Raw genomic sequence first — 26,063 nt, 5'->3', positions numbered from 1 at the left:
TAGTAGGACACCGCACGGGTCACGCACCTGGTGTCCCCGTTTCCAGAGGGCAGCTCGGATATGCGCCGCGAGCCCTAGATCGCGACACCCCGCAGCCCCCGGCAACTTCCGTCCTCGCTCAGGGGAAAGGGGCCCCATAGGTCCCCGCCCCGGAGGAGGGAGGAAGTCACCGCTTGCGGTAAGAGGTGACCGGGGGCGTCTTCCGGGACGCCCCGGTCCCTCCACCCACCACTCGTAGACGCCCGGAAATTACCGGTCAGCCGGCCGAATTGACGGAAGAGGCAATTAAGTGGTACCCACCCCCCACCTGCACGGCTGGGACATGACACCCCCTAATGGTGGCCGTGGGGGATTAGCTCTGCCCACCGCCACCATCTCTGCGTTCGCCCCGCAATGGGGGTCGACATGCCCTGAGGGGACGTTCCCCAGAGTCTTGCCTCCTCGCGGAGCAGAGGTTTCGTTTTCTCTCCCACTCCCCCGCCTCCTTCTGCGATATTACTTCTTCGCAGAAGGAGGCCATCGCTTTCCACAACCCGTCAGCGAGAGCTCCCACCCGATAACGGCCCTAAGGACACGGCGCGGCCCCGACCACAGTGGGCACTCTTCCACCGTATGTCGAGCCGTATCCTGGGCCTCCCCACAGTGATGGCACTGCACCGTCGGCTCCTTCTTGATTCGACATAGGTACCCCCGAAGCAACCGTGACCGGAGAGCATCTGCGTCAGACGGTAGGTGAGTCGTTCCCGCTTCGTACACCATTCTCCCAGAATGGGCATGAGGGCCGGACAATTGGCCTGCCCGTGTCGGCGGCAGCAATCGTCTGCCGCCAGTGGGCAAGCCTGTCCATTCGGGCCTAGCGCTTTCGCACTTCGACCTCCTTCCCGTCCGAGTCAATCTCCTTCTTCCGAATCGGACAAGCGATCCGGTATCCGGTCGCCCGTTCCTCCGTCATAAATTACGGGGGAGCTATGCCAGCCAGGTGGAACGCCGCCTCCGCGGAGATGGTGCGTTAATCCCGTATGGTCCGCAGGGCGAGCCGCCGTTGCGTACGATTCCCGTGCGCAAGGTTATGCCGGCTGGCCGCTAATTGCTGGTACCACACGGGGGCCACATATAAAGCTATGGAATACACCACCCCACGCGTAGAGGCGACGAATCCGTACATCGGAGCCCGGATATTGGCCAGCAGCCGCCCGAGGGCGACCACAACCCCCTCGAGCCGGGGGGCCATCCGGTCGAAGTGCATTTTGAAGCACCAACGGCCGTTCAGGGTCAAGCCGAGACATCTCTTCATCTCATCCCTAATCTCGACAGAGTCCGCACCCACCCGGATCCGGAGTGGGGGTGGCCGCCGGTTCCGTGGCAGAGCATGCAGCCACATTGCCTGTCTTACCGACGACGCAGTCTACTCTGATCTCGGCAAGGTGGCCTGTCCTTCTCCAAGTCTCTCCTTCGGTGACTACCAGCGTATCATGTGTGTAGCAGATGACACTGACACCAGGGGGAGGATCCGGGACCAGGCCCGAGGACCGACCCCTGCGGGACCCCGCGGTGCATTGACACCCTCCGCATTATGCCGTATCGGCCTGGGAACTCGAACCACATTACCGACAGGTAGTCCCGAATCACTGCCCGGAGGTAAGGGGACACCTGGAAATAGTCAAGGGCCCCCAATACTGAATACCAAGGCAGGTCGTTGAAGGCATTGGCTATATCCAACCCCACAACCAACCACACCCCGCACCGAGCAACAGCCGCAGTCCAGAGGGAGGCAAGACACATCTTTCATGTGATCATGTCATCTTTCAATTCAAGTCGATCTCCGCCTCCTTCGGAACCCTAATTGGCTGCCGCTCAAGTTGAGACCACCGCGGGACAGGTGCTCGAGGATGCAATCCGCCAGAATTTTTTCGTAGATCTTGCACGCCTCGTCGGGGAGACAAACGGGCGGGTACGCAAAGGGAGAATCTGCGGGCCTGCCGCCCTTGCGGAGGAGGACCAACCTTGCCGACTTCCATACACCCGAGAAGACCCCCCAGCACAGGCAGGCGTTCAGCACACGCCCGAGAGCCGGAGCGAGGACGTCTAGCGCCGTGGCCAGCACACGTCTGGGGACTCCATCGGGACCAGGTGCCGCGCATCTTGCCCCTCGGGCTTCTCGCTTGGAGGGACCTATCGGTCCACGTGGTGGCCTCCACCACCATTCTGACATTGTGGTCATCCGACAGAGTCTCCGACTCTTCCGCCACCCACCAGGCGGACACACGCCGCACGGCTGCGTGGTGGCCCATGTCAGGTCGACAATAGACCACCCATTCACTCTATGGTTCTGCCGCGGGAGTCGGTCCTGGTGTTCCCTTACATGGTAGACGGGTAGCATTGGACGGGTCAGGTACGGAGAGATAACCGCCTCCAGCCTATCCAGGAATCTCCCGAACTTGGCAGTGCCACTGTTGGGCGAGATGTAGCATCCCACAACCAGAAACCTTCTCAGGAACACCATCACGAACCCCCTGCCCGCTCAACCACGGGGCAGAATGGCGCACCACCTCGTCGGCGGTGTCAAATGGTCACGGTGCCCTCCACGTCCCCCGCCCAAAAAGGGTGGTCTGGGACACTATAGGGTCCGTGGGGCAGGTTCCCCTGTGCGTAGCGTTATTGTCGCGCCGCGGTGAAGTGAACAAGAGAAGGAGCAGAAATCGATTTAACCATTTGTACTCTACTGTCGGCTAAACTTTTCCTTACGAGATCACAAATCTTAGACTTTTTTTGTATGATTCCTTGACGAGAAAATATCAAAAATCCAACTTTTACATGAAGGAATTCACTCGTTCAAAAGCTATAGATGTGTGAAGTTGAGCGATTTTAAGCGTTTGTGATAGATATAGGCGCCGTCATATTGGTATGCGTTCAGACATCGTCCATTGAGCGGACTCGCGAGAAGGGATCAGGTCAGATTGCGGTCAGGTGGGGGGGGGGGGGGGGGCTGTCAAGCCGGCCCCACTGCACTTGCATATCTATGTTATCAACATCACATGCGTGCTTGTAGTGCCATCTAGCGGCTCCGCTCATTAAACGACGCGCGGCGCTGAGTACATATCAACATGGCGGCTCCCTTAGCTGTCAAAAACGCTTGTAATTTTTCAACTTTAAAAACGTATAACCTTTGAATCAGTAAATTCCTAACCTTCAATCAAGTCACAATCTACAAGGTTATATAAAAAAAAGGTTAAAAATTGTGGTAATCTAAAGTGAAGTTCAGTGGAAGAGAGCTTTGCAGTTCGTCTCCCAGCTGAAGCGTACATTTTTGCAAATAATATAATAATATCACTTCAAGTGACCTCAGGAACCACCCCTTTCAAGACCATCCGATATTTCTGTAACACCTTGTATCTATGATGCAAATAATATTGTAGACCATAAGTTACTGTTACTGCTGGAGCGAACGGTATTTACACAAGAAATAACCCACACCGAACCGTCATAGCAGTACCTAATACAGTTTAAAAGAACTAAAGGTTTATCCGTACGACATGACGTTTACCACGCCATCCCGATTGCAAGAGAGTGTCCGAATCGAGCGGTCTGATCAAGAACGCATCGGAACAAGCGACGATCACTCTTCTTCCTCATTCTCCTTCCTCAGTACATCTTTTTCAGACTGATTTAGTCTCGAGCCCGATATCGTAGAAAGCTCCGATGTCCACGAGTCTATCGATATGATAAGTCTCTCCGAATTCTTTCTAATCCTGTGTTCCGCTGCTGCTCCGCGCAATACCCCGGATGCAACCTCCCGGAAAACCCCAACGATGCTTTCGACCGTGCCGGCAATCGCACCAGTGAATGTGTGTGCGAGGGTAAATTCGACATATTTAATATCAAGCTTTGTTTAGAATGTATCTAATAAACTAGTAAAGTATGATACTTTTTAAAACATGGATAAATCAGGTATCTTGATCTTCAAAAGGAGACCTTCCATTCTTGTGCTTCCGACTTGAATCCCGAAGAGACCGAGGTCTTCGAGCTTAGAATCATTCTTGACCCGAGACATTACCTTCGAATACGTAGTTTTCGATCCCGCCGCATGATGGTCTAAAACGTAAAATTTAGTGACATTTTGCCAAAAAATCAACTGTCTCATATTGATTTCTGTTGAATGTTTATTGCTTTCTAACAGTTAAAGTTGGAAGTTTTGAAGGTAGTCTTTTTCATGGAAAAAATTGCTTTCCTTCTTTAAGATGCCCTGATGATCCTTTTCAATATTTTACTTCCAATTCTTTTGTAATGAAAGGTTTATCTTTAAGCTATAAATTACCATAGTCAATTAGAAATTACTATTCATAATGTATTAAAAATGTTATACTAAGTGCAATGAAGAAAATTTTCAAAATTCTTAAGACTTCGCAAGGAATATCTTCTGAATCATAAGAGATCATAGAATTTTACAAAATGGGGTATTTTCAGAATATTTTCTTCTATATAATCATACAAGAATTATTTCCTATCTGATCCTACATCACAAGTTAATATTGTTTAAAGCCGTCCGTGCGGCTGTGCGCATAGGTTCTCACATTCTTCATCGAGACTCTTTGACGACTAAAAAACACTTTAGACTCTAAACACTTCAAATTTTTATGCTACGCTGCAAATTTTTTAAATTTGTGCTTTAAGCAGGCACCACAGACTGTACATTCTTAAGAAGGACGACATGCAGTCATTTATCCTAAATTCGCTCTGCAATCCCTGGAAAATCAAGAAACAAATTTTATTCAAAGAACGATTTGCCAAAAAATTAGAAGAACAATATATTGACTAAGCTGAATGTGTTTCATTGCAAATAAATTTTCTAAAAGTTGTTTTTGTCAATATATTTAAAAAATAGTAAAAAAAAAGATATTCAATAAACAAAAAGTATACTACATTATACACCATTAAAAAGATTACTTGTTAATATTCTACATCCCAAATTTCACTTCGATATTTTTGATAGTTCAGAAGTTATACCAAAATGTCACTTTTCGCGTTACAGATCACCGTGCGCCGGTATCGTGACCGTCACCACTGCGACACGGGGTGTGCGCTTCATACCTGCGCCCGGCTTCTTCGCTGTCTTGGCCTTCGCGCCTTGCGGAAGGGCGCTTCCGCCCCCTTCCGCTTCGCCCTTCGCCACAAGGCCTCCAATCACGCGACAGTGGAGACGGAGGTCGCCGAAACTTGTGGGTCTACCCTAAGGGGTGACCCCACCTTTGGCTTTTTCTACCAAAGTAAGGGTTCGGACGGGTGGCCCCTCCTTTGCTTCTACTGATGCAGCCTTGGACTCGCGAGGCGCGTCTCTCTTCTTCTTAGGCGACAGCATCACTGCGCTCTACACCTTTTCTTTGAACGTCGCCAGCTCAGAGTCGATTAAGCTAAACAATCGATTAATGAACCAGTTTAGGTTGAAAGCTCCGATTAGCTTCCCCTCCGGGATCTTCACCGGCGCTTGCGGGCCCAGCACTATCGTCCACTGTCTTCACCACCTTCTTGGATGACAGCTTCGACGGTGCTGTCCGAATCTCTTGTTTTTCTAGCTCCGCCTTAAGGGAACTAACTTTAGCCGAGAGTTTACCAACTGCGTCGTAGAGATCCGTTTTCTCATACTTGAGCGCTTCGATTTCGACCCGATTCAGTCCCGATCAAGCTCCCGCCAGATCTTTGAAGAACTTGACCAGGGTTCCTACCTCTGCACTGGTTCCGTTCTCGCCGTCTCCTGAGCTCCTCTTCTCCACCAGTTACCACAGTGGAGGCCTGATGGCCCACCTCCAGTTGAAGACGGACGTCAGATGACAACATGACGGGGCCCGCGCTACCACTCCGCTCCGCGCTGGTACCGTGGTTGCCGAACTCCCCTCCACGTTTGTTCTTTTTCCTTTCGTTTTGTCTACCGTAGTTTTATTTTTTATTTTGTTGGAGTTGTCAACATAAGCACAATCCTGAGCTTGGTTTTCACCTATCCATGTGAGACTCACCGGCAAAGAAAGCCTTACCAGGATCCGAAAATTCTGCCGGCATTGCCTTACACATCACTGGTGATAGTTCCTCAGAGCACCCTTCACTCCGTTTGCAGCTCATAATTATGTGAGTTCCCAGGAACCACCATGAGGAGGTGAAGTGAGAAGATTTTAGGTATATGACCAACTCGAATACAGATGACAAGCTCCACAATAGACCAGAGTCACCATTGTAAAGGCCATATATCCTCAGCTCCCAGCTCCTCAAAAACTTAATCCAGAACTAACCAAAATTTTTTCAAAATAACTATACAAATCGTAGTTACGTTACATATTTTAATTTTTCTTGGAGTTTCTAAAGATCATGGAGGGTTCGATTTCTATAGCTATTTGACAGGAATCTTGGTTAGGTCTGGGTTAGGTCCTTGGGGAGCAGGTGCATGGGGAGAAGCCTAGCCCCTTACCCGCCCTAAAGAGCAATTTCGGTCATAGAATACGCTTTTCTAAATACGTACATTAGTTCGTGTTAACATTACTAAATTAGAAATACTTCAACCATTATGTCAAAAGATGCAGTCATTCGGTCATCAAAATCATAACGATGACCAAACAAAAATTCTACTAGATATCCGACGTAATGTTGTTTCCTGGACCCGTACTGGAGAATATTAGCTCTAGTCTCTCCAAATGCGTTCTATAGTTTGTGTATGAACATCACTTTCCACATTACACTTATGTGATTCATGATGACAGAGGACAGAATAACATGTATAAAGTATACGAGAAGCATGTCGTGTTGTAGTTAGAAAACAGACTCTGTACAGTAGCAACAGTTTTTTGCAAATGTCTGACGAACGAAGGTCGTCCGGCAGTAATAAGTAAAGGAAAAAGTTGTTCACAATTATGCTCCCAACAATACATTTCAAGGTCATTAAAATCGATGAGGTCGTCCCTATTACGAATAATTATCATAACATTCCGAACAGCAAATGGTCATATCGGACTGTAGCCTTTATAAAATTGGGCGCTAATTAAAAGTGGACGCTATGGTGGGGACCGTCTGGTCCAAATTGAGACAAACATGCCCATCCGTAAAGTACATGATTCCATTTAAAGGTTCCAAGTTGACCTTGAAAATGTCGAAACAACTGCTCACACAAGAAAAACTGAGCGCCGTTTTTTGCCCCCCCCCCCCCCAGAACCATGAAACTTTTGTATTAAATTTTTCATTACTCGCATAATTGAAAAGTTATTTGAGGTGTAGTTATTACGTGACTCATCTTGTATATCTCTATGGAATAACCAAAATAGATTAATTGTATAGTAATTACTTGTTATACGTTCTAACAACAGTCTAGGTCAGCGATGAGCATGGTAGGAGCCCCTGAGCTGCCTTTTTTTTTTTTTTTTTTTTTTTTATCGTGAGGAAATGTTTTATACATACCCCGGCTCCCTGGGGGAAGCCGGGGTTATGTGGGATTCTCTCCGGGGGGCGGAGCCCCCGGAGACTACCCACTAAAACCTCACGCCCACCTAAGCTACAGGGGAGGTGCCTGGATCACGCGAGTACTCAACAGGACACCTCCCAGCTAATACATGCCACCCCGGGGGAGGGGGTTAGCCTCCCCCCTGCCTACTCTATAAGACCCCGGGCGGAGGGACCCGCCCGGTGTCCCCATCCCTGGAGCCTTCGGATTGGGCTTCCCGAGCCCCAGCTCGGTCCACCCACAGCTCCCGGAGTCTTCGTGCCCCGCTCGGGGCCGGTATCCCGAAGGAACCAGCCCCGGCCGAGGCAAGAAGACGCCGCCACCGGAAGGAAGGGCCGTCGGAGGCGCGATCCGGCACGCCCCGACCCTTCCTTTCCCCAAAAACCCCCCACGGTCCCCCTCCCCTATCGGGGGGAGGGGGGACCGCCCCTGAGCTGCCTGCTTCCCCCACCAACGTCTCTTTCGTGCAGTTCGCCTCTTCGCCGCGCTGCGGCGCCTCGAGCTTTCGTCTCTCCCCTCGTACATCCCGCCGTAGTCGACCATGTGCGCGGTTTATGGCATAAGTCCCGTCTACGGCGGGACGTGCGAGGGGAAAGACGAAGGTATGAGGCACCGCTGCGCAGCGAAGGTGCACACTGCACGACAGAGACGTTGGTGGGAGAAGTGTTTTGCCTGCGGCAGGCATCCGTGCCCGTCGCTGACCTACGTCAGGATCATCCTATGATGTTGAGTAGCAAAAATTAATAAATTTTTTACTCTTGACGTGAATCATGAAATAGGTGCAACAGAGACATTTGCGAAGAAGAATTGATTATAATACTGCCGTAATGCCACAAATTTTCTTAATCGAATTAGCAAATGTTTTTTATTTATTATAATGAATTCTTCGCTAATCTCTCTGATGCAGCTATTTCATTATTCTCATCAAGTGCCAAAAATTTGTAAATTTTTATTTTTCAAGATCACGCGAAGGTCATAACATTGTAGGGCTTTGGTTTCGTTTCGTCCTCGACTATCGCATCATAGTAATAAAAATATGTAATTATATACATAAGACATCGATTGAAATCTAGGGAAAAATGGCCTTGATCAAAAACTATTTCCCACAATAATATATGTTCCTCGAACCAAATTGTTTGTCCTTTTCACATTTCGCGTAACATAAAAAATACCAGAGATATCGTCTTGTAACAGAGTTAGTGAGACAACATGTATATTATAATTTGTATGTTTTACGTCAGATAAGTACAATAGTCACAATCACTGTTTACTATCTTTGCCAAGAATAAACTTTTTGTTTCCAAACAGTGTCCAAGCAGTCCGACCAAAAATGTTTTTATCAGATATAGCATAGTTTGAAGAGAGCTTTCACGTGATTATAGCAATTTTTTTCAACTACTTTTTTCATGATTTTTCAAGGACACCTTCAATTTTTTGCAAATACACCTATAATTTTTTTTACTTCTATCTGTTAGAAGATTTCTAGACGAATTCGGTAAGTTTTACCTTAATCTAAGCGATGTTCGAAATGGTGTCCGTCAGCTGCAATGCACTCGCGTAGACGGCGAATAAGAGTCGAAACAAACAAGATGTGCAAGATGCCGAAGGCGTATGGCCGCTAGATTCAGGAACAGGGTATAGGAATTCTGTCGGCCGAAATCCTATACTCTGTTCTTGAATCTAGCGGCAAAACGCCGGAGGCATCTTGTTTGTTTCGACCCTAAAAGAGTGTTTAGCACTCTTTCTATGACTTCTGCACTGATAGCTGAGCTGTATCTACAATTCTCTTTCGCATATCTTCCGGCGCTGGAGGACTGCTAATAACAGAGTAATCTCTACTGGTGACGATTCGTGGTTCACTCTGTATACATACGTGTATTTTAATGGAAGTGCATCCACTTAACGACAACAGCACAGCATCGACACTCCACCGTTTCCTGTTTCCTCTTTTTGATAGTTGTGAATACGACGATGCTGATCTGATGTCGTTCAGGTGTTTTACTGTTATACATGTATGTACATACATGTGTATGTAATAAAAGGGCGACGACCTTTATACTACCGCTGTATCCGTAAAGTGCAACTCGACCGTGCTAACCAATCAAAATCCAATGAATCGAAAAAGACTCCCTACACCATTCCGAATGCAATAAATTTTTGTAAATTGGTTCAAACGTCTACAACATATCAATATATACAGGATGGGACATTTAAAACAGGTCACCTGAATAAATCGCTTGTTTTTGAAGATAGAATAAAATTCATCAGACCAAACTTACTTATTTATTACTGTTTTCTTTGTACAAATACGTCTTGTAAGTTTTGAGAAAGACATGAAAAACATATTTACCATTACATTTGTACCTTGCAATCCTTGCTTATCACAATTTTCTTCAAGTTTCTTGTACATGTCATGCAGTAAACTAATTCTTTTAATTGTAAGTTCCGGAAGAAAAACACACGTAATTTGGTTCACTTGTGGAAAGGTTGCTCCGTCTTAAAAGGTGTATTTGGACTGATTGTATGTACTTCCCAAATTCACAAATTGATTAGCAAACGCAAACAAGTATTTTAGAGCGATTACTTCTTAATTTACAGATTTACGAAACCTCAGACGTTTGCAGACTGCATCGGAAATGAGCTTCCACTTGGATGGGAGGAAGCATATGACAAGCATGTGGGTGCATACTACATTAATCATGTTAATCGTGCGTATTATTTTTCCTTTTTTACATGTTATTATAAGCTATAGCCAGGCTACGGATTTTATGCATTTATACTGCACAGAAATGTGTAGTAGACTTAACGTAATTAACGAACGTGAATTACGAAAGGTTTATTTCAAGAAACATATATTATTTTTTGTCTTTTTTTTTGTGTTTTGTGAAATAATACATTACTATACACCTGTTAGTGTATTCTTTTTAACTGAAAACGTAAGAGTGTCATACTGACCGTTTTCATCAAGATATTAAAACATTATTATTAGGAATTATTATGAACATAAACGAATATTGCTTTCCTAAAATATTCTATTATTGTTACTGCAGAAAAGTATAGGGGGAACTTCAATGATCAAACGTTCAACTTAATTTTTTTTTTAATGGTTTGTAGAGTAAATTTTGATATGTTCACATAATCACAAAGCTTTCTATGACTCAAGAGTTATAATAATGTTAATTATTAATATTATAATAAATCTAAGAATGTTCATATGGTAGTATTGCAAGATGTGCACCTATAGCATAATATAGGGGGAACTCTCCTAACGTTGGATGGCACCCAATGCCGGGCAGTAGCTATATCATTAACATTTAAAACTGTATTGACAAGGGAAGTTATCAAACCCGTAAATTCAAAAAATTATGAAACTTTACAGACAAATAGAGTAAGTTATGTCTAATGCAACCCTATTTTTATCCGGCTATTTGTAATAATACATGGTATTATTGCGTCTACTAAACTGTGTAAAAAAGAATATATAAAATATAAAAAAAAACCTTCGGGCACCCTCTTTCCATACCTGTTAACAATTTTTGTAATACATACTTTACATTTATTTTCATTTTGTGTACAGTCCGCGACAATACTATAAGACATCACTTAAAACGAAATAAATATGTATTATATGAAAGAATTTCATTGTCTTTCATGCAGAGTGTTATTATTTACTTCTGCGGACGTCGTTCCACGCACTGTTTTCGTTAAAATTTCTATGAACTTGAAAGCTACACAAGCTTGACCTCTTGTTAGCCGCGACAAATCTATAAGACAGTTGCTCGCAAACAGTGAAAGCAAAAAGATCATCAATGAAATATTCTTCTAATGTGTCAGTAATTGAAGTAAATAATTAAAGAAAACCTGAAAAATATTAACCAACTTGCAATATTTGTGTTTATACAAAAGGCCACGAGGAAAAAAGTTAAATGAAACAGAGATTAAAATTATCAATGATTTGCGAAATGAAAATCATTCAGTGGCAAAAATTTCTGAAATTCTTGAAAGATGCCGTAGTGTAGTTTATAATTATTTAAAAAATAGTGAAAACTATGATAAAAAGAATCCAGGAGGCTGTCCAAAGTTGACAACTGCATAAGACAGACGGAATATTTTACGACATCCATGGAACTCTACATCAACGGCACGACAAATTGCGACAGAAACTGGTATAAAAACAAGTGTCAGGACAGTACAACGAATAATAAAGGCTTCAAATAATTTAAAAAGGAGTAATATTTTGAAAAGGCCGCCGCTAACTAACCGCCATGAAGAAGCCAGATTAGAGTTTGCAGAACAACGCATGCATTGGCGTAAGAAATGGAGGAAAGTAATTTTTTCTGACGAGAAACGGTTTACTTTAGATGGCCCTGATAATCTAAATTATTATTTTCACGATTTAAGAAAAGAGGAATTGACACTGCAAGGGCGACAAATGGGTGGAGAAGGAATAATGATTTGGATGGCTATAGGATAACATGGAAGAACTGAAATTGAATTTATTTCCATAAAAATAAACAGCAGGAAATACATAGATGTTATTGATAAGCACTTGTCAAAACATGCTCAGTCCATAGCCAACCAAAAATACATTTTCCAACAAGACAATGCAGCTGTGCATTCAGCAAAGATAGTACAGGCCTTCTTTAAAAATAAGGAAATAGACGTTTTATCATGGCCAGCGAGATCTCCCGACTTAAATATCATTGAAAACCTTTGGGGAATACTAGCCAGGGAGGTGTATTCTAAAGGAAACTAGTGTAGTACTGTAGAACAATTGAAAAACTGCGTTGAAATGGTATGGAAAAAAATTAAGCAAAAAACGATTAAAAACTTGTATAAATCTATTCCAAAAAGAATGTTACATGTCCTAAAAAAGAAAGGTGGCAACACAAAATATTAATAACGTGTTTTAAAAAGTGTTTTACAAAAACATTACCTGTCTTATAGTTTTGTCGCAGTTAATAAAAGGTAAGTTGGTGTTACTTTCAAATTCTTAGAAATACTAACGAAAACACTGCGTTAAACGACGTCTCCAGAAGTAACTAATAACAGTCTGTATGGAAGACGATGAAGTTCTTTCATATAACACATAATTATTTCGTTTTAAGTGATGTCTTATAGTATTGTCGCGGACTGTACATGAAAATGATCTATATCAAATTTATTTATAACATTGCAACAATATTAACACGCTTAATGATAGAAAAAAATGTCATAATCCGAGGTTAAATGGTATGGAATGGAGCATGTCCTGATATTGGTTTTATGCATTTTTAGGCACTAGTGCAGCTAAAAACTGCAAATACACAAATTTTTTACTATCGTACCCCATTACGGTGGCTCTTATATACACTTGACGAAAATTTTTTCAAAATATTGTTTATGCCCCCCTCCCCGAATTGTTCCCACTAGTATAAAAAAAATGTGTAAAACGTGTCCCTCAGTCCTTAAACATTAAAATAATTAATTAAATAGTCATAAAGTCGTCTTTTTCGTATACCTTCCAAATTACTGACTGTAGCGAAAATTATGTTCAACAAAACTTGTAAATCTGGACAGACTGCGTTTTTTATGTCGTATTACGACATAATGTCAGACCAAAACCAAACTTTTTTTTTAAAATTTGAATACTGAAGTCTATTTTCATTATCTTTTATCAACAAAGACTAACGAAAAATGTCCTTTTTTTATCTTGCGGAACTTACCTTTTTTTTAATTACATATTATTTTGCAGAAAATTGCATATATTTTTTTTATTACAACTCTTGTATGTGGTCTTACAAGTCTTGTAAACCTTATAAGTTTTTATTATGAGTCTAAGAAGGTCTTATAAAAGGAACTGTGTTTCGAAAAGTCTTCAAAATTAACTGTTAAATAAACATGAACGAATTTATGATCATTTAATTAATTATTTTAATGTTTAAGGGCCCGGGGGCATGTTTTCCCGTTATCCGCGGGTGCTCAAATTTTGCACAGATTTTTTTCATTAATTAGAACAATCTTGGGGGGGGGGGGGGGGGCATGAACAAAATTGAAAGTAAGAGCCATTCTAGTACTCCATATTTTTAAATACACTAACCGATGCATTGTTTTCTTCTTTACAAGAAAGTATTAAGGGTCTTATGCCTTAAAACTATTAGTTTAGAAGTTATTGCAATTTAAAGGTTCTTCAGGCCATATACTTTTCTGAAGTATTGTAATTTTGCTATTATTAAAGAATACTTATAACAAATGTTTAAAGGAACCTTCCTCACACTCCAAACACTTTTTCTATGTTTTTCTACATTACTCAAAACATGAATCAAGTGTTCTCCAGGAATTCTCGATGTTTGTCCAAAATTTTTTGCTTCAATAACTTCTAAACTAGTAGTTTTAAGGCATACGTCCCTCAATACTTTCTTGTAGACAAGAAAAAAAAATGCATCTATACATCCAATGCATTTAAATATTAATTTTATTAATAAAAATTGTTGCAATGTTATAAATAAATTTGATATTAATAATTTTCATGTACACAAACTGAATAAATGTAAAGATTATAGCCGGTTTTGGGGGTCAAATTCGCCCCTGGTCCTATTTTAATCTAGTTTGAACCATTCGATAGCCTACCAAAAACGAAACCTTACTGCCAAGTTTAAGGATAGTTATAGAGGAAAATAGAAAATCAAGTTTTGGGCCCATTTTCCCCATTTGATGATAATTTAAAATTCTAAAAAAAAATCTGATAAATTTCGGATACCAAGCCACGTATATTTCGAATAGTTTTCAGATTTTCCCGTTGCAAACTCTAGTTGTAAAAATCGAAAAAATGCAGATTTCAGATAGAAATCGAAGAGACACTAGAACAGATTTAATTTAGCAATGAGTTATTGCCCTATGTATTATATTCAATTTCTTTCAAATTCCTGAGTTTGGTGCGTCATAGGTAAAAAAAAAATGAAAAAACGTGAAAGTAGTTTGGTGAAAAGCTAAGTTATAATTATCGTAAAAATATATTAAGTAATATTAATCATTCCCACGCTCAGAAAAACATCGTTCAAAAAGAATCCCGCCCAGGTAACACATCCGTTTTCCGTTAGTTAGATTTTTTTCGATTCCTAACCATATGATTGTTGTAACACCATTGTAAAAACATTTTTTAACTATGTTTAAACTATTTTTAAATCATTTTTCCGAAAAATATTTTTGGAGTACATTCGGCCTCTAAACATTTACGGGCTGTATTACTGCTCTATTTAATATTTTTTTACATGGAATAAGTATTTGGTATGTGTTGTGGTTTGGGTGTTAAATAAAGGATTCACCCAATATAACAATAACCATTTATTAAATAAACAACAAAACTCAACGACGTAACAAGGAACAAGAAATGAAATAACAATGAAACAAGAACTACGGATAAACTACTATGAACAACTGACGGCGAATGACGACTACTCACAACGACTGACTGACTTGAACTGACTGACTGACCGACCTTGTCATCCGTCAGAATCCGCGCTTATATCCTCCAGGAATTTCCTTCGAACAAGGAAACTTCTGGAGTGGGGATGTCGCTTCCTGTACGTGCCCCTTGGAGAAAGTTCGTGTCCTTGCATCGAACATCCGTGTCCTGGCGAAAGTCAAGGGTTGGCGGCCAAATGTGCACGCCAAGGAAAAACCCCGAACCTGGTCGCCAAATGTGCACCCCAGGTAGGAACAGACTTCCGGCGACTAAGTGTGCGCTCGGGAAGAGCTTGGGCCTGGCGACCAAGTGCGTCCAAGGTCCCAGCCCGCAAACGACGCTCCTACCTGGGTCCGGTAAACCCTTCTCCAAGGGGTCCGCCACAAGTACATCGACTTGTATATCAAGTCTTTTATGTTGGACAGTTATTATGATGAAATGTCTTCTTTTGCGTAACCTGTAATTAAGATTGATTAGTTTTGTGATACAAAACGGACACCTGAAGTATCATTTGGAATACTTATCTTTAATAATTGTAGGTGGATTGATGTGGCCTGTCTCCCTTCGCGTGACCTGTTAATTATGGGATTGATTATTTCTGTAATAGAAAATATATACATGAAGTATTATTAAGAATAGGTGGATTGGTGTTTGGTTACCATTGGCACATTCACAACAATACCGTTTTATACCCGAATGACCAGTTGAGTTTGGTACATAATCTATATAGCATTTTTACGTTTAGCGGCTGATATGTCAAGATTTTACTTCGAATTTTACAGTATTATTATTTTCTATTAAATAACGAACGTTAATGTTATTATCGTGTTCATCCATTATTTCGGCCAAATATGAAACAGCTCGAGATAATTGGTATGATCCCGTGAAAAGTATCTGGAAATGGTCTTCTGTCATTTCTGGAAAATCAAGAATATCGGTGGGAGATACGGTTTTAAATGGTGTTTTTCTGCGATTCCAGTGCTGCGCTTCCACTTGTTGTGTTAAACTATTTATTACTTTATCTTCACTCAATATCCTGTCAGTTATGTCATCGAAAAGTGTGACATCAGAATTTAGTCTTTAGCCGAACTTATTATTTGGAAAGCATGCAATCCTGAAATATGATTTGACTGTAGGAAGAAGTTTGTTGTCAAGTTGGTGATATAAAAGCCGGAATTTTTTCCTTAATATGCCATATGTATATCCTCGACGACGTAGCGAACTTTGGTAACCTTACGAGATGAATTAGACTCCTCAATAGTTAGTTGAGAACGATTGCCTTTTAATGCAGGTATGAAAACATGAAACCCAGGCTCTTCTAAGTGTGATCTAATATCACGAAAACCGCGATCTACAATACAAAGGTCTCCCCGTTCCATGAGAGTTTTCACGCCATTGGGATCTCGAAGAACGATCCGCATGATTTCAGCATCATTCTGGTTGACGTAAAAAGGTCCGAACGTTTTAATGATATATCCATTTGTCGTGCAAAAGGAAAAAGGTTTACATAAAGGTACTTTTTTGTACCTGAATATGATTTTCGCTGGTATGCATTATTCGAACTCTTTTGATGGCGAATATATGTTCCATCGAAAATTAGTGCCAATTGATTGTCAATGTTATACAAATTTTTTAGTGACATTATAAGTTTCATTCTCAATTATATGCTCGCGGGAAAACGCCCTAACACCAAAATGGAGGGGAAGAATATCCTTTAAACAACAATTCATGACTGAATGACAAGCGTTACAGCTATGAGCTCATTAGAATTTCCAGTACGCAATTTGAATAAAAACATAACGAGGGCTTGGGTAACATTATGCTGTTTAGAATTTTTCATTGAAGTCATCATCTCGCGAAGTTCAATCAGATTTTCCCAGGTTAAGCCTTTTTTCGTGGGGAAAATGACTTTACGCATACCCCGACTCCCTGGGGGGAGTCGGTGTTATGTGGGACTACCCCTGGGTAAAAATCCCAAGAGGCTACCCACTAAAAAACCCACACCCACCTAAGCTAAAGGGGAGGTGCCTGGATCACGCGAGTACTCAACAGAACACCTCCCAGCCATCATCATACCCCGGGGGAGGGGTTAACCTCCCCCACTACCTACGCTACAAGACCTCGGGCGGAGGGGCCCGCCCGGTGTCCCCATCCCTGGAGCCTTCGGATTGAGCTTCCCGAGCCGCAACTCGGTCCACCCACAGCTCCCGGAGTCTTCGGGCCCCGCTCGGAGCCGCTGTCCCGAAGGAACCAGCCCCGGCCGAGGCAAGAAGACGCCGCCACCGGAAGGAAGGGCCGTCGGAGGCGCGATCCGGCACGCCCCGACCCTTCCTTACCCCAAACCCCCCACGGATCGCCCCCCCCCCTATTGGGGAGGGACGGACCGCCCCCCCCCCCCCCGCCGGGAAACTAACCCGGCGGGCGTCGGCCTATCACGGGGGGGGGTCAGCTCGCACCCCGGGCCCCCAAATGGTGGGGGCACAACAGGGCGCGGGGAGGCTCCGCGCGCCGACCCCACTCCGCCCCCGCTCCCGGGGGCACCGGTTGCCGCGGGGGTGACCCCCGCGCACTCCCCGCCCTCGCCGCCCCCCTCGTGGGGGGCACACGTCGGCGCGGGGGTCGTCCCCGCGCCCAAATCCTCCTCGCGGAGCCCGGGTCCCTCTCCCGGGCCCGCTCGGCGGCCTCCTTCTGGGTCATTACGACCTCGCAGAAGGAGGCCACTCCCAGGTTAAGCCTGTGAATACTCTGAGTGTTTCTTCGGACAAAGTAAAATCACCAACTTTGTCATTAATAGTTGAAATATTGTTAATTGTAACCTTCATTGTAAACTTGAATTCGAGTAAATATGGAAATTCATAACGAGTGGACGATAGAAATGATTTTTTATTAAATGGTTGGGACAGAAACGATTTTCTTTTGAATATATATTTTTCTTGCTTCAGTACGATGATGATGTTCTTTGTGTCCCTACAGGTAGCATGGAAGCAATATTTGTGAGTTGAAATAACTCTATCAAATGGTACTTCGAATAACTCGATACTAGATTCACTAGGATTATTTATATTACACGTAAACGACGAATCATCTGTTGTGGAAGACAATGGGTTATCTTCAGATAAGGATCTATGAACTGAAATTGAACTTGTAGAAGATAATTCGAGGAATGATATGTTATCTGAAGGTACGGTACTAAGAGATACTGTACTTGAAGATGAACCAAGCATCGATGGCTCCGATGAAAGGATGCTGAAGCTGAAGATGCTTCTAAAGAAGCTGAAGCATCTTCAACTTCAACCATCGACGCTGCTGAAGCATCTCCAGATTCAACTGTAGACGTTGAAGCATCTCCAGCTTCAACTGTAGACGTTGAAGCATCTCCAGCTTCAACTGTAGACGTTGAAGCATCTTTAGCTTCGGTCATGGACGTTGAAGCAACTTCAACTTCAACCATGGACGTTGAAGCATCTTCAACTACCGACGCAGCTTCAACTTACGACATTGTGAAACGCGATTCGACTGAAGATTATTCAAATTCCGAAAAACTCTGTTGCACATTATCTTTTTGCTTATATGTGGGGATACCGCTCTTATTGCAGAGTACATCACCTACGGTTTCTACGGTTTCTACGGTTTTTATGATTTTGGAAAACTTTACAGATTCGAGTATTGTATTTATTACTTTTTTTTTACCAGATACTTTCCATAGTAGTTGGCTACACTATCACGCACTGTTGTATCATCAACTTTACCTACATTGCTTGACATTTTGACACCGAAGAAATGAAGAAACTTAAACATCACATAAGAAAATTGAAGACTGATTACACTGTCCAACAAAATTAAACTTTTTTCGAGTTTTGCAATACCTGTTGGGTGATTCTTATACACTTTGTCATCCTAAAACCGAATCAGAAAGTAGAATTGCTCCATCACGCAACGTTTTCGAAAAATTTTGGTTTTTGTAAAAATGCCCGATTTTGATACGAAACGACGTATTACTGGATAGAGGGGACTCTCCTCTACATATTCATATAGTCAATTATATTTTTATGTACTTCCTAATAGTTGTAAATGGTTGTTAAAGTTTGAAAATGTGCCGACGCGGGTACTTTGTACGCTCTATTTTTGTATTTATGTGAAAAATCCTTTATCTAGCAGGAATTTACTATACAGGAATGCATTCTATAGACATTTCTGGTAATGAAACCATTCACGAAAAGTATTTAGTTCCCTTAGTATACGAGAAGGTTAAGAAAATATTCATTGACAGCTTGTGCGCTACGCCTTCGCGCCAGACGGCCATTGCAGCCTTTTCACGACTCGTCAGGGCCGTCGCTATGCGTAGTCGACGTTGGTACCACTCAGGTATGTCTTTGCTTACTATGTTTAATTATATACATTTTTTTATCTTTTTGGGTGCCAATCATTACACAAAATTATTAAAAAACGAGTTACATTCACATTTCATTGTGGAAATGCTTAATAAAGAAAATTGAATACAAAAACTTACCTATTTCTGATGTAAACAAATTAAAAATGTTTCCGCCTTGCTTGACGTTTGTTCCTGTTATCCCGATTTTCAATAATAAGTGTCCAGCAGTAATCAGCAAGCATCCGCACATAAGTCTTTTCCGTTGTAATGTTTTTCCATTGTTGAAATATCTTGATGAAAGATTAATGCTGGAATTGTATTCCTTGTTTTGATTTTAAAATAATTTCGTCATGAATATAACAAAAACAGTCCGGCTGATTTATACACTTCCGCGAGATTTTATCGATTTAATATAGAGAGATGGCGACGGCCCTGGCGAGTGCGAAAAGGCTGCAATGGCCGCCTGGCGCGAACGCGTCGCGCACACGCTGTCAATTAACATTTTCTGATCCTTCTCGTACATTAAGGGAACCAAATACTTTTCGTGAATGGTTTCTTTACCAGAAATGTCTGTAGAATGCATTCCTGTACAGAAAATTCCTGCTAGATAAAGGATTTTTCACATAAATACAAAAATAGAGCATACAAAGTACCCGCGTCGGCACATTTTCAAACTTAAACAACCATTTACAACTATTAGGAAGTACATAAAAATATAATTGACTATATGAATATGTAGAGGAGAGTCCCCTCTATATCTTGACTCTTTGAACTTTCTCGCGTGTTTAGTTTTTGCGTAACACGTCGTTTCGTATCAAAATCAAAACCATTGATGCTTTCGTAGTCCCAATGTTTAGGCTTTGACGTCACACGCTACACAGTGTGCGTGATCGCTTTAACCAATATTTCGCTAGAGCCGAAAATGCGTGTAAAACGAGGCGTACCTCTTCCACTCTGACCAATCAGCTCCGCATTCATTTCAAGGGACTTCTTGTGAGTCACACACAGTACATACTAAGTAAGACTACGGCGTTGTTAGTCGTTTATTACCTGTGAACAGCTTTCCCGAGGAGTGACCTAACCCCCGGGGGTGGGTACAAACTCGCGAGTAGTTGCCCAAAGGCTTTGCACGCCGAGCACTGATACCGTTACCGATGCGCTGTGCCGATGGTTTATAATACGCCAATCACTTTCATTCTTCCTCTCTCGCACTCTCATTCTCTCTCTATCAGTTTCACATCCTTTCGGAAAATTCAATCAGTCACGTACGCCCTGCGCTTGGCGCCCCTAAACACTTCAATCCTGTCACCGAGACCCAAACAGATATAATAAAAAATAGCAAAGAATATTGGAACACCTCAATAAAGCAACGTCCACGACTCGACTGTCTCACTTAAATAGTTACAGCAATGGTTACAGTTGTTCGAAGCATAAACCTCGTTTTTATAATATCACTAATAATATGTATAAGATTTTCCTTTTTACTTGACAGAAACGGATACAACAATATTTCTCGACCCCATAGAACACTGTATTTACTACTAACTAATGGTCCTAGTAGAAGACTCGATAGGCAAGTCGATGCACTTATTACATGTAAAAAAAATGTTAAGTAGAGCAGTAATACAGCATGTAAATGTCTAGAGGCCGACAGTACTCTAAAAATATTTTTCCCAAAAATATTTAAAAATAGTTTCCACATAGTTAAAAGATATTTTTACAATGGTGTAACAACAATCATACGGTTAGGAATCGAAAAAACATCTGATTAATGAAATAAAAAATTGACCTGGACGGGATTCCAACCTGGGTGCGCTGCACCAACTTTTTTTTTTATAAAAACGTTTATTGATATGGAAGAATACAGTCTTTGGTGTGAAGAGGTAACAATAAGTTAGTATTGCTGTGTTTATCTATTTATACGTTTGCATGCGTATCTTACAGATAATCGGACTTTGGCGGTTCGGCTTACAAGCGAACATATTCAGATGCGAAAATCCGATTTTGATGAAACTTATGGGAGCTTATAGTTCTTTGAAAAATATTTCACACGTGTTTTTTTTTTATCGGCAGACATCCACTTTGAAGGGGTGAAAACAGTCCTCAAAGTTGGGGGTCAAAACCATATTTTTTGAGATATCTCGGAAACCAGAGATCGAAAAAATTTGAATTTTTTTTAAATTGTGTGTTTTTCAATGGGAAATGTAGTCGCGCAAGAAAATTTTAACAGAGGTTTTTTGTTTAAACAATATATTAAAAATTTGATTTTTTTTTGCAGTTTCTTTTATTTATTGTTAGTTCATTTTAATGTAAACTTGGGTGTGTGATCTTTGATCCAAAATAGGGGATACATGTTTCAGGATTTTCTTTTTTTTTTGCCATTTATTATTTTTCCGAAGATTTTGTGTGTCATGTGAAAGGGTATTTTGAAAATTATGGCGCAAGCAATATTTTTAATAGTGATCAAAGTGGGTTCCAGTTGGAATTGCACTCTGGTCGAACACTTTCACACAACGGTGAAAAAGAAACGGGTGCTCTTGTCCAATCCATATCGTCAACAACTCACAGCTACACTATCCAGCCCACAATTTCAGCTGATGGACAGTTGCTATCGCCATTGTATATTGTTTTGAAAGAAGTCAAAGGGCAGTTAGGACCTCGTGTACGAAGAAGTGTGTTCACGGCACCTAATGTCCACATTGAAGCTTCCACATCGGGTAAACTAACGAAAGAATTATTTAGAACGTGGTTGACTGAAGTATTTCACGCTGCTACCTGCGCCACCTTCTTTAGCTACTAATAAAACAATAAACGACACATAACCCAGTGGTATTGTTTAAAATACTATACACGTTTATACTAAATGCTTATATTTCGATGAAACAAGCCAGAATGCCTTCCTACGCACGCCAGGTGCAAGACTATCTTCCATTATGCATAATTATTGTTAGATGGCAAAAAAAAAGAAAATCCTGAAACATGTATCCCCTATTTTGGATCAAAGATCACACACCCAAGTTTACATTAAAATGAACTAACAATAAATAAAAGAAACTGCAAAAAAAAATCAAATTTTTAATATATTGTTTAAACAAAAAACCTTTGTTAAAATTTTCTTGCGCGACTACATTTCCCATTGAAAAACACACAATTTAAAAAAAATTCAAATTTTTTCGATCTCTGGTTTCCGAGATATCCCAAAAAATATGGTTTTGACCCCCAATTTTGAGGGCTGTTTTCACCCCTTCAAAGTGGATGTCTGCCGATAAAAAAAACACGTCAAATATTTTTCAAAGAACTATAAGCTCCCATAAGTTTCATCAAAATCGGATTTTCGCATCTGAATATGTTCCCTTGTTAGTAATAAAAACGCTTAGTTGTAGTTAGAGTAATAGGCCTTCTCTCTAGTCAGTCGAGGTTTTGGTAGCATGGGGAAAGAAAGGTACAAAAACCCCACGAGCAGTCTTTATTTTTATAGCTTATGAAATAGGTCTTAAAAGTAATAACAATTTAACACTTAAGACTAATACTCTCTCTAGTCAGTCGAGGTTTTAGTAGCATGGGGAAAGAAAGGTACAAAAACCTCACGAGCAGTCTTTATTTTTATAGCTTATGGAATAGGTCTTAAAAGTAATAACAATTTAACACTTAAGACTAATAATTAAAACTTAAAACTTAACAGTGGTGGAAAGAGGGGGGAATGGGAGAGGAGGCTTCGTATTTACAGATAAATTATATTATGGACTGGATGCTTAGTTGCGTCTTAGCCTAATATTGCGATGGGCAAATAAGTATAGAAAGTGGACGGCGTAGATCTTGCTCTGCGACTGTGAAGGGCAGCTATCTGGGTATTTTTAGCCGGTAGCTACCAGTATTTTTCGAAATTGAGCCTATGGAAATATTCGTGGTTTATTTGAGGCATTATCTGTGGGAATCTAAAGTCGGTATTTGAGTTGAGGTCTGTATGGTGGAATTTAATTCTTATATTGGCTTTATTTCGACTCCAATGATATATTAGATTGACGTTGTTTGCGTCTTTTATTAAGGGGGCCGGCAGGCATTTGGCCTTGACTGTCACGCTATGTTACGCTATGCCTTTTTTTTCTAGACATTTTACGTCTTAAATAAGTAAGTAATTAATTGAAAATGCATACCACCGTGTTTGTACATGTCTTTGCTACGTCTGTATAGAGCCTTTTTTCGATACGAACACTAAATCTCTCGAAATTACAGAGAATCTCTCAGCGGCAGCCATCTTGTGACGTCATACTTGCTTCAGAATTCGAATTTTCTGTCGAATATTACAAATTACTCCACGATGAGGTAGAAATTCGCAATTTGGGCTCTATACAGACGTAGATTGGACTTTTAGGAAACACAATTGACCACTTCTAAACTGCTCATTGCAATATTGAAGCGACAGTTTGTCTAGATCTTAACCCTTGCAAGTTCATATACATATATTGCAGAAAGATTCTTTAAATTTCGAGAGATTTAGTGTTCGTATCGAAAAAAAGGCTCTATACAGACGTAGCAAAGACATGTACAAACACGGTGGTATGCATTTTTAATTGATTACTTACTCATTTAAGACGTAAAATGTCTAGGAAAAAGGCACAGCGTAACATAGCGTGACAGTCAAGGCCAAATGCCTGCCGGCCCCCTTAAGCCTAGTTTATCACAGTGCAGGAAAGCCTGGGGGGAGGTGCCTTCATTGCTAGTTGTCTTATTTTGCTAAAGTAATTTCTTGTCAGTTTCATTGTGGAGGAATCTATTCTTGGGATTTCGGCATTGTCATATGCTTTTGTTTTTAACGTACCGTTGCCAGTTCGAGTGCTGTGATCTGTTAAGTGAAAGGCAGGCTCTTAAGCATTTTCTTTCGAAGAAGCGCATCTTTTCCATAACTGTGTGGTTGGAGTTCCTCCAGATAGGAGCGGAGTAAGTTGGAATGGGTCAGATGAGGAGCATGTATAATATTGTTTTTGTTTTGTTTGTAAGATGTCTACTATAGAATGTTCTGCTATTGGATAAGAATGCTGTTTTGGCTTTTTCAATTTGTACGTCGATGTGCTTGTTACCTCGAAGAAGGTAGTCTAGGTGTACGCCAAAGTATTTCACTATTTTTTTTATGGGGGATAGGTTCTTTGATATTTGTGCCGGGGGATGTGGTACTGATTTGGAAGGTTCTGTTGCCAATTTTAGCTGTCGAGGAGAGGTAGTGGAGCGGTTTTCTGAATAATATGATTTCGATCTTATTGGGATTGAGCTTTAACTTCCAGGTCATATAATACTGGTTGATTTTCTCTACTAGAGTTTCGAGGTTGTCGCGGGTGGTTCTGGTTTTGTTGCTGGTAGTAGACGATCAGATCGTCTGCGAAGGCTAGGGCAGAGGAGTTTCTGTTTTTGTTTAGTCTGAACAGTCTGGAGAGATGGTTCAGGAATATGTTGAATAAAATTGGGGAGTTGACCGTTCCTTGCTGTAGTCCTTCGCTGATTGAAAATCCTTCAGTGGAGAAGCGAGTTCCACCCCAAGTGAGGAATGTTTTTTCCTGGATCATGTCCCATATTTGGAAAATGAGCCAGGTTGGGCAGTGCTTTTTGTGGAGTTTATACAGGGTGTTAAAAAAAGCCATTCAATATTTATATGGTATATAGGATACATTGTACTGAGTAAAGAAGCTTTAGTAAACATAGGTCGAAAGGTCAACCGTTTCTGAGATATAAACATTTTTGCTTACTAACTTCATTATTCATTTACTACTGGCCTTTTGATATTTACAGAAGATTTTCCACGTGTCTTCCTTCCTTCGATAAATAACTGACTGATTCCGGATGAAATCTACTGTCGGCACTTGAATAAGAACATTCAGAACGCGGTTTGTAAACAATAAAGTAAACATCGCATGCGATGGAAGCAAGTAAGTCAATCATGATACTAGCAAATAAAAATGTTTATATCTCAGAAACAGAAAGGTTGACCTTTCGACCTATGTTTACTAAAGCTTTTTTACTCAGTACAGTGTATCCTATATACCATATAAATATTGAATGGTTTTTTTAACACCCTGTATAATAGGCTGTTTAACCATACAGAGTCAAAGTCCTTATTTAAATCTAGTAGGGCTGCACGTACGAACTGGCCGACAGGGATTAGTGTGGTGATGTCTGAGATGAGTTTGTGGATTGTGTGTGTGATTGAGTGTTTATGTTTAAAACCGAATTGGTAGGCTGGAATTTTGCTAGTTGTTCTGCAGAAGTCGTTAATTTTGGAGGTTATGATTGCTTCAAACACTTTACTTATGCTCGGTGTTAAACTGATGGAACGGTAGCTAAATGGGTCTAAGGGTTTTTGTTTTTGTTAAAGATGGGTAGGATTTCGGCTCGATTCCAGGCATTAGGGAAATAGTGATAGTTTAGTGCGTTGTTAAGGGCCAAGACTCCGTAGATTTGTGACAAGGTAGAGTGACCACGTTACCGACAAAAATAGAAAAAAATTGTTTCATGGGAGGAAAGTTTTCGTCTTTATATGAGAATATTTTTCGCTGGGGAAGGGCTCATCCAGATATTTTATGCAGATATTTGGTAATATAAGCGTTAGAAGTAGGCCAAAAATTGACGATGTGTATGCCGTGGAATCCAAATATTTTTATGCCATTGGATGAGTTTTCTGGATCAAATCGAGGGTAGCCCGCACTAGAAAATATCTCTAGCTACAAACGGAGCCATATTTCGTCTTGATTCTCTGAGAAATAAATCCAAAAACTTTCCTC

At 41.3% G+C, this 26,063-nt stretch overlaps 1 protein-coding gene across 12 annotated transcripts in view; it reads left to right on the top strand.

The window, feature by feature from the left end:
- LOC143355912 (protein kibra-like) overlaps window positions 1-26,063 on the top strand; it is a 247,416-nt gene that overhangs the window by 95,027 nt on the left and 126,326 nt on the right. For 10 of the 12 annotated variants that reach the window (XM_076791107.1, XM_076791104.1, XM_076791106.1 and 7 more), the window contains one exon: window positions 10,076-10,185. The exons of 1 other annotated variant lie outside the window; for it this stretch is intronic. In XM_076791107.1, the coding sequence (XP_076647222.1) occupies window positions 10,076-10,185 (110 nt within the window). Of the gene's footprint in view, window positions 1-10,075; window positions 10,186-26,063 lie in introns of those variants that run through there. One more of the 12 variants, XM_076791117.1, reaches the window with a different exon arrangement.

This window comes from Halictus rubicundus, chromosome 7 (genome assembly GCF_050948215.1).
Source record: "Halictus rubicundus isolate RS-2024b chromosome 7, iyHalRubi1_principal, whole genome shotgun sequence".
NCBI lineage: Eukaryota > Metazoa > Arthropoda > Insecta > Hymenoptera > Halictidae > Halictus > Halictus rubicundus.
Note: the sequence above shows the minus strand (reverse complement) of the source record. Positions and strands in the feature narration are given on the sequence as shown.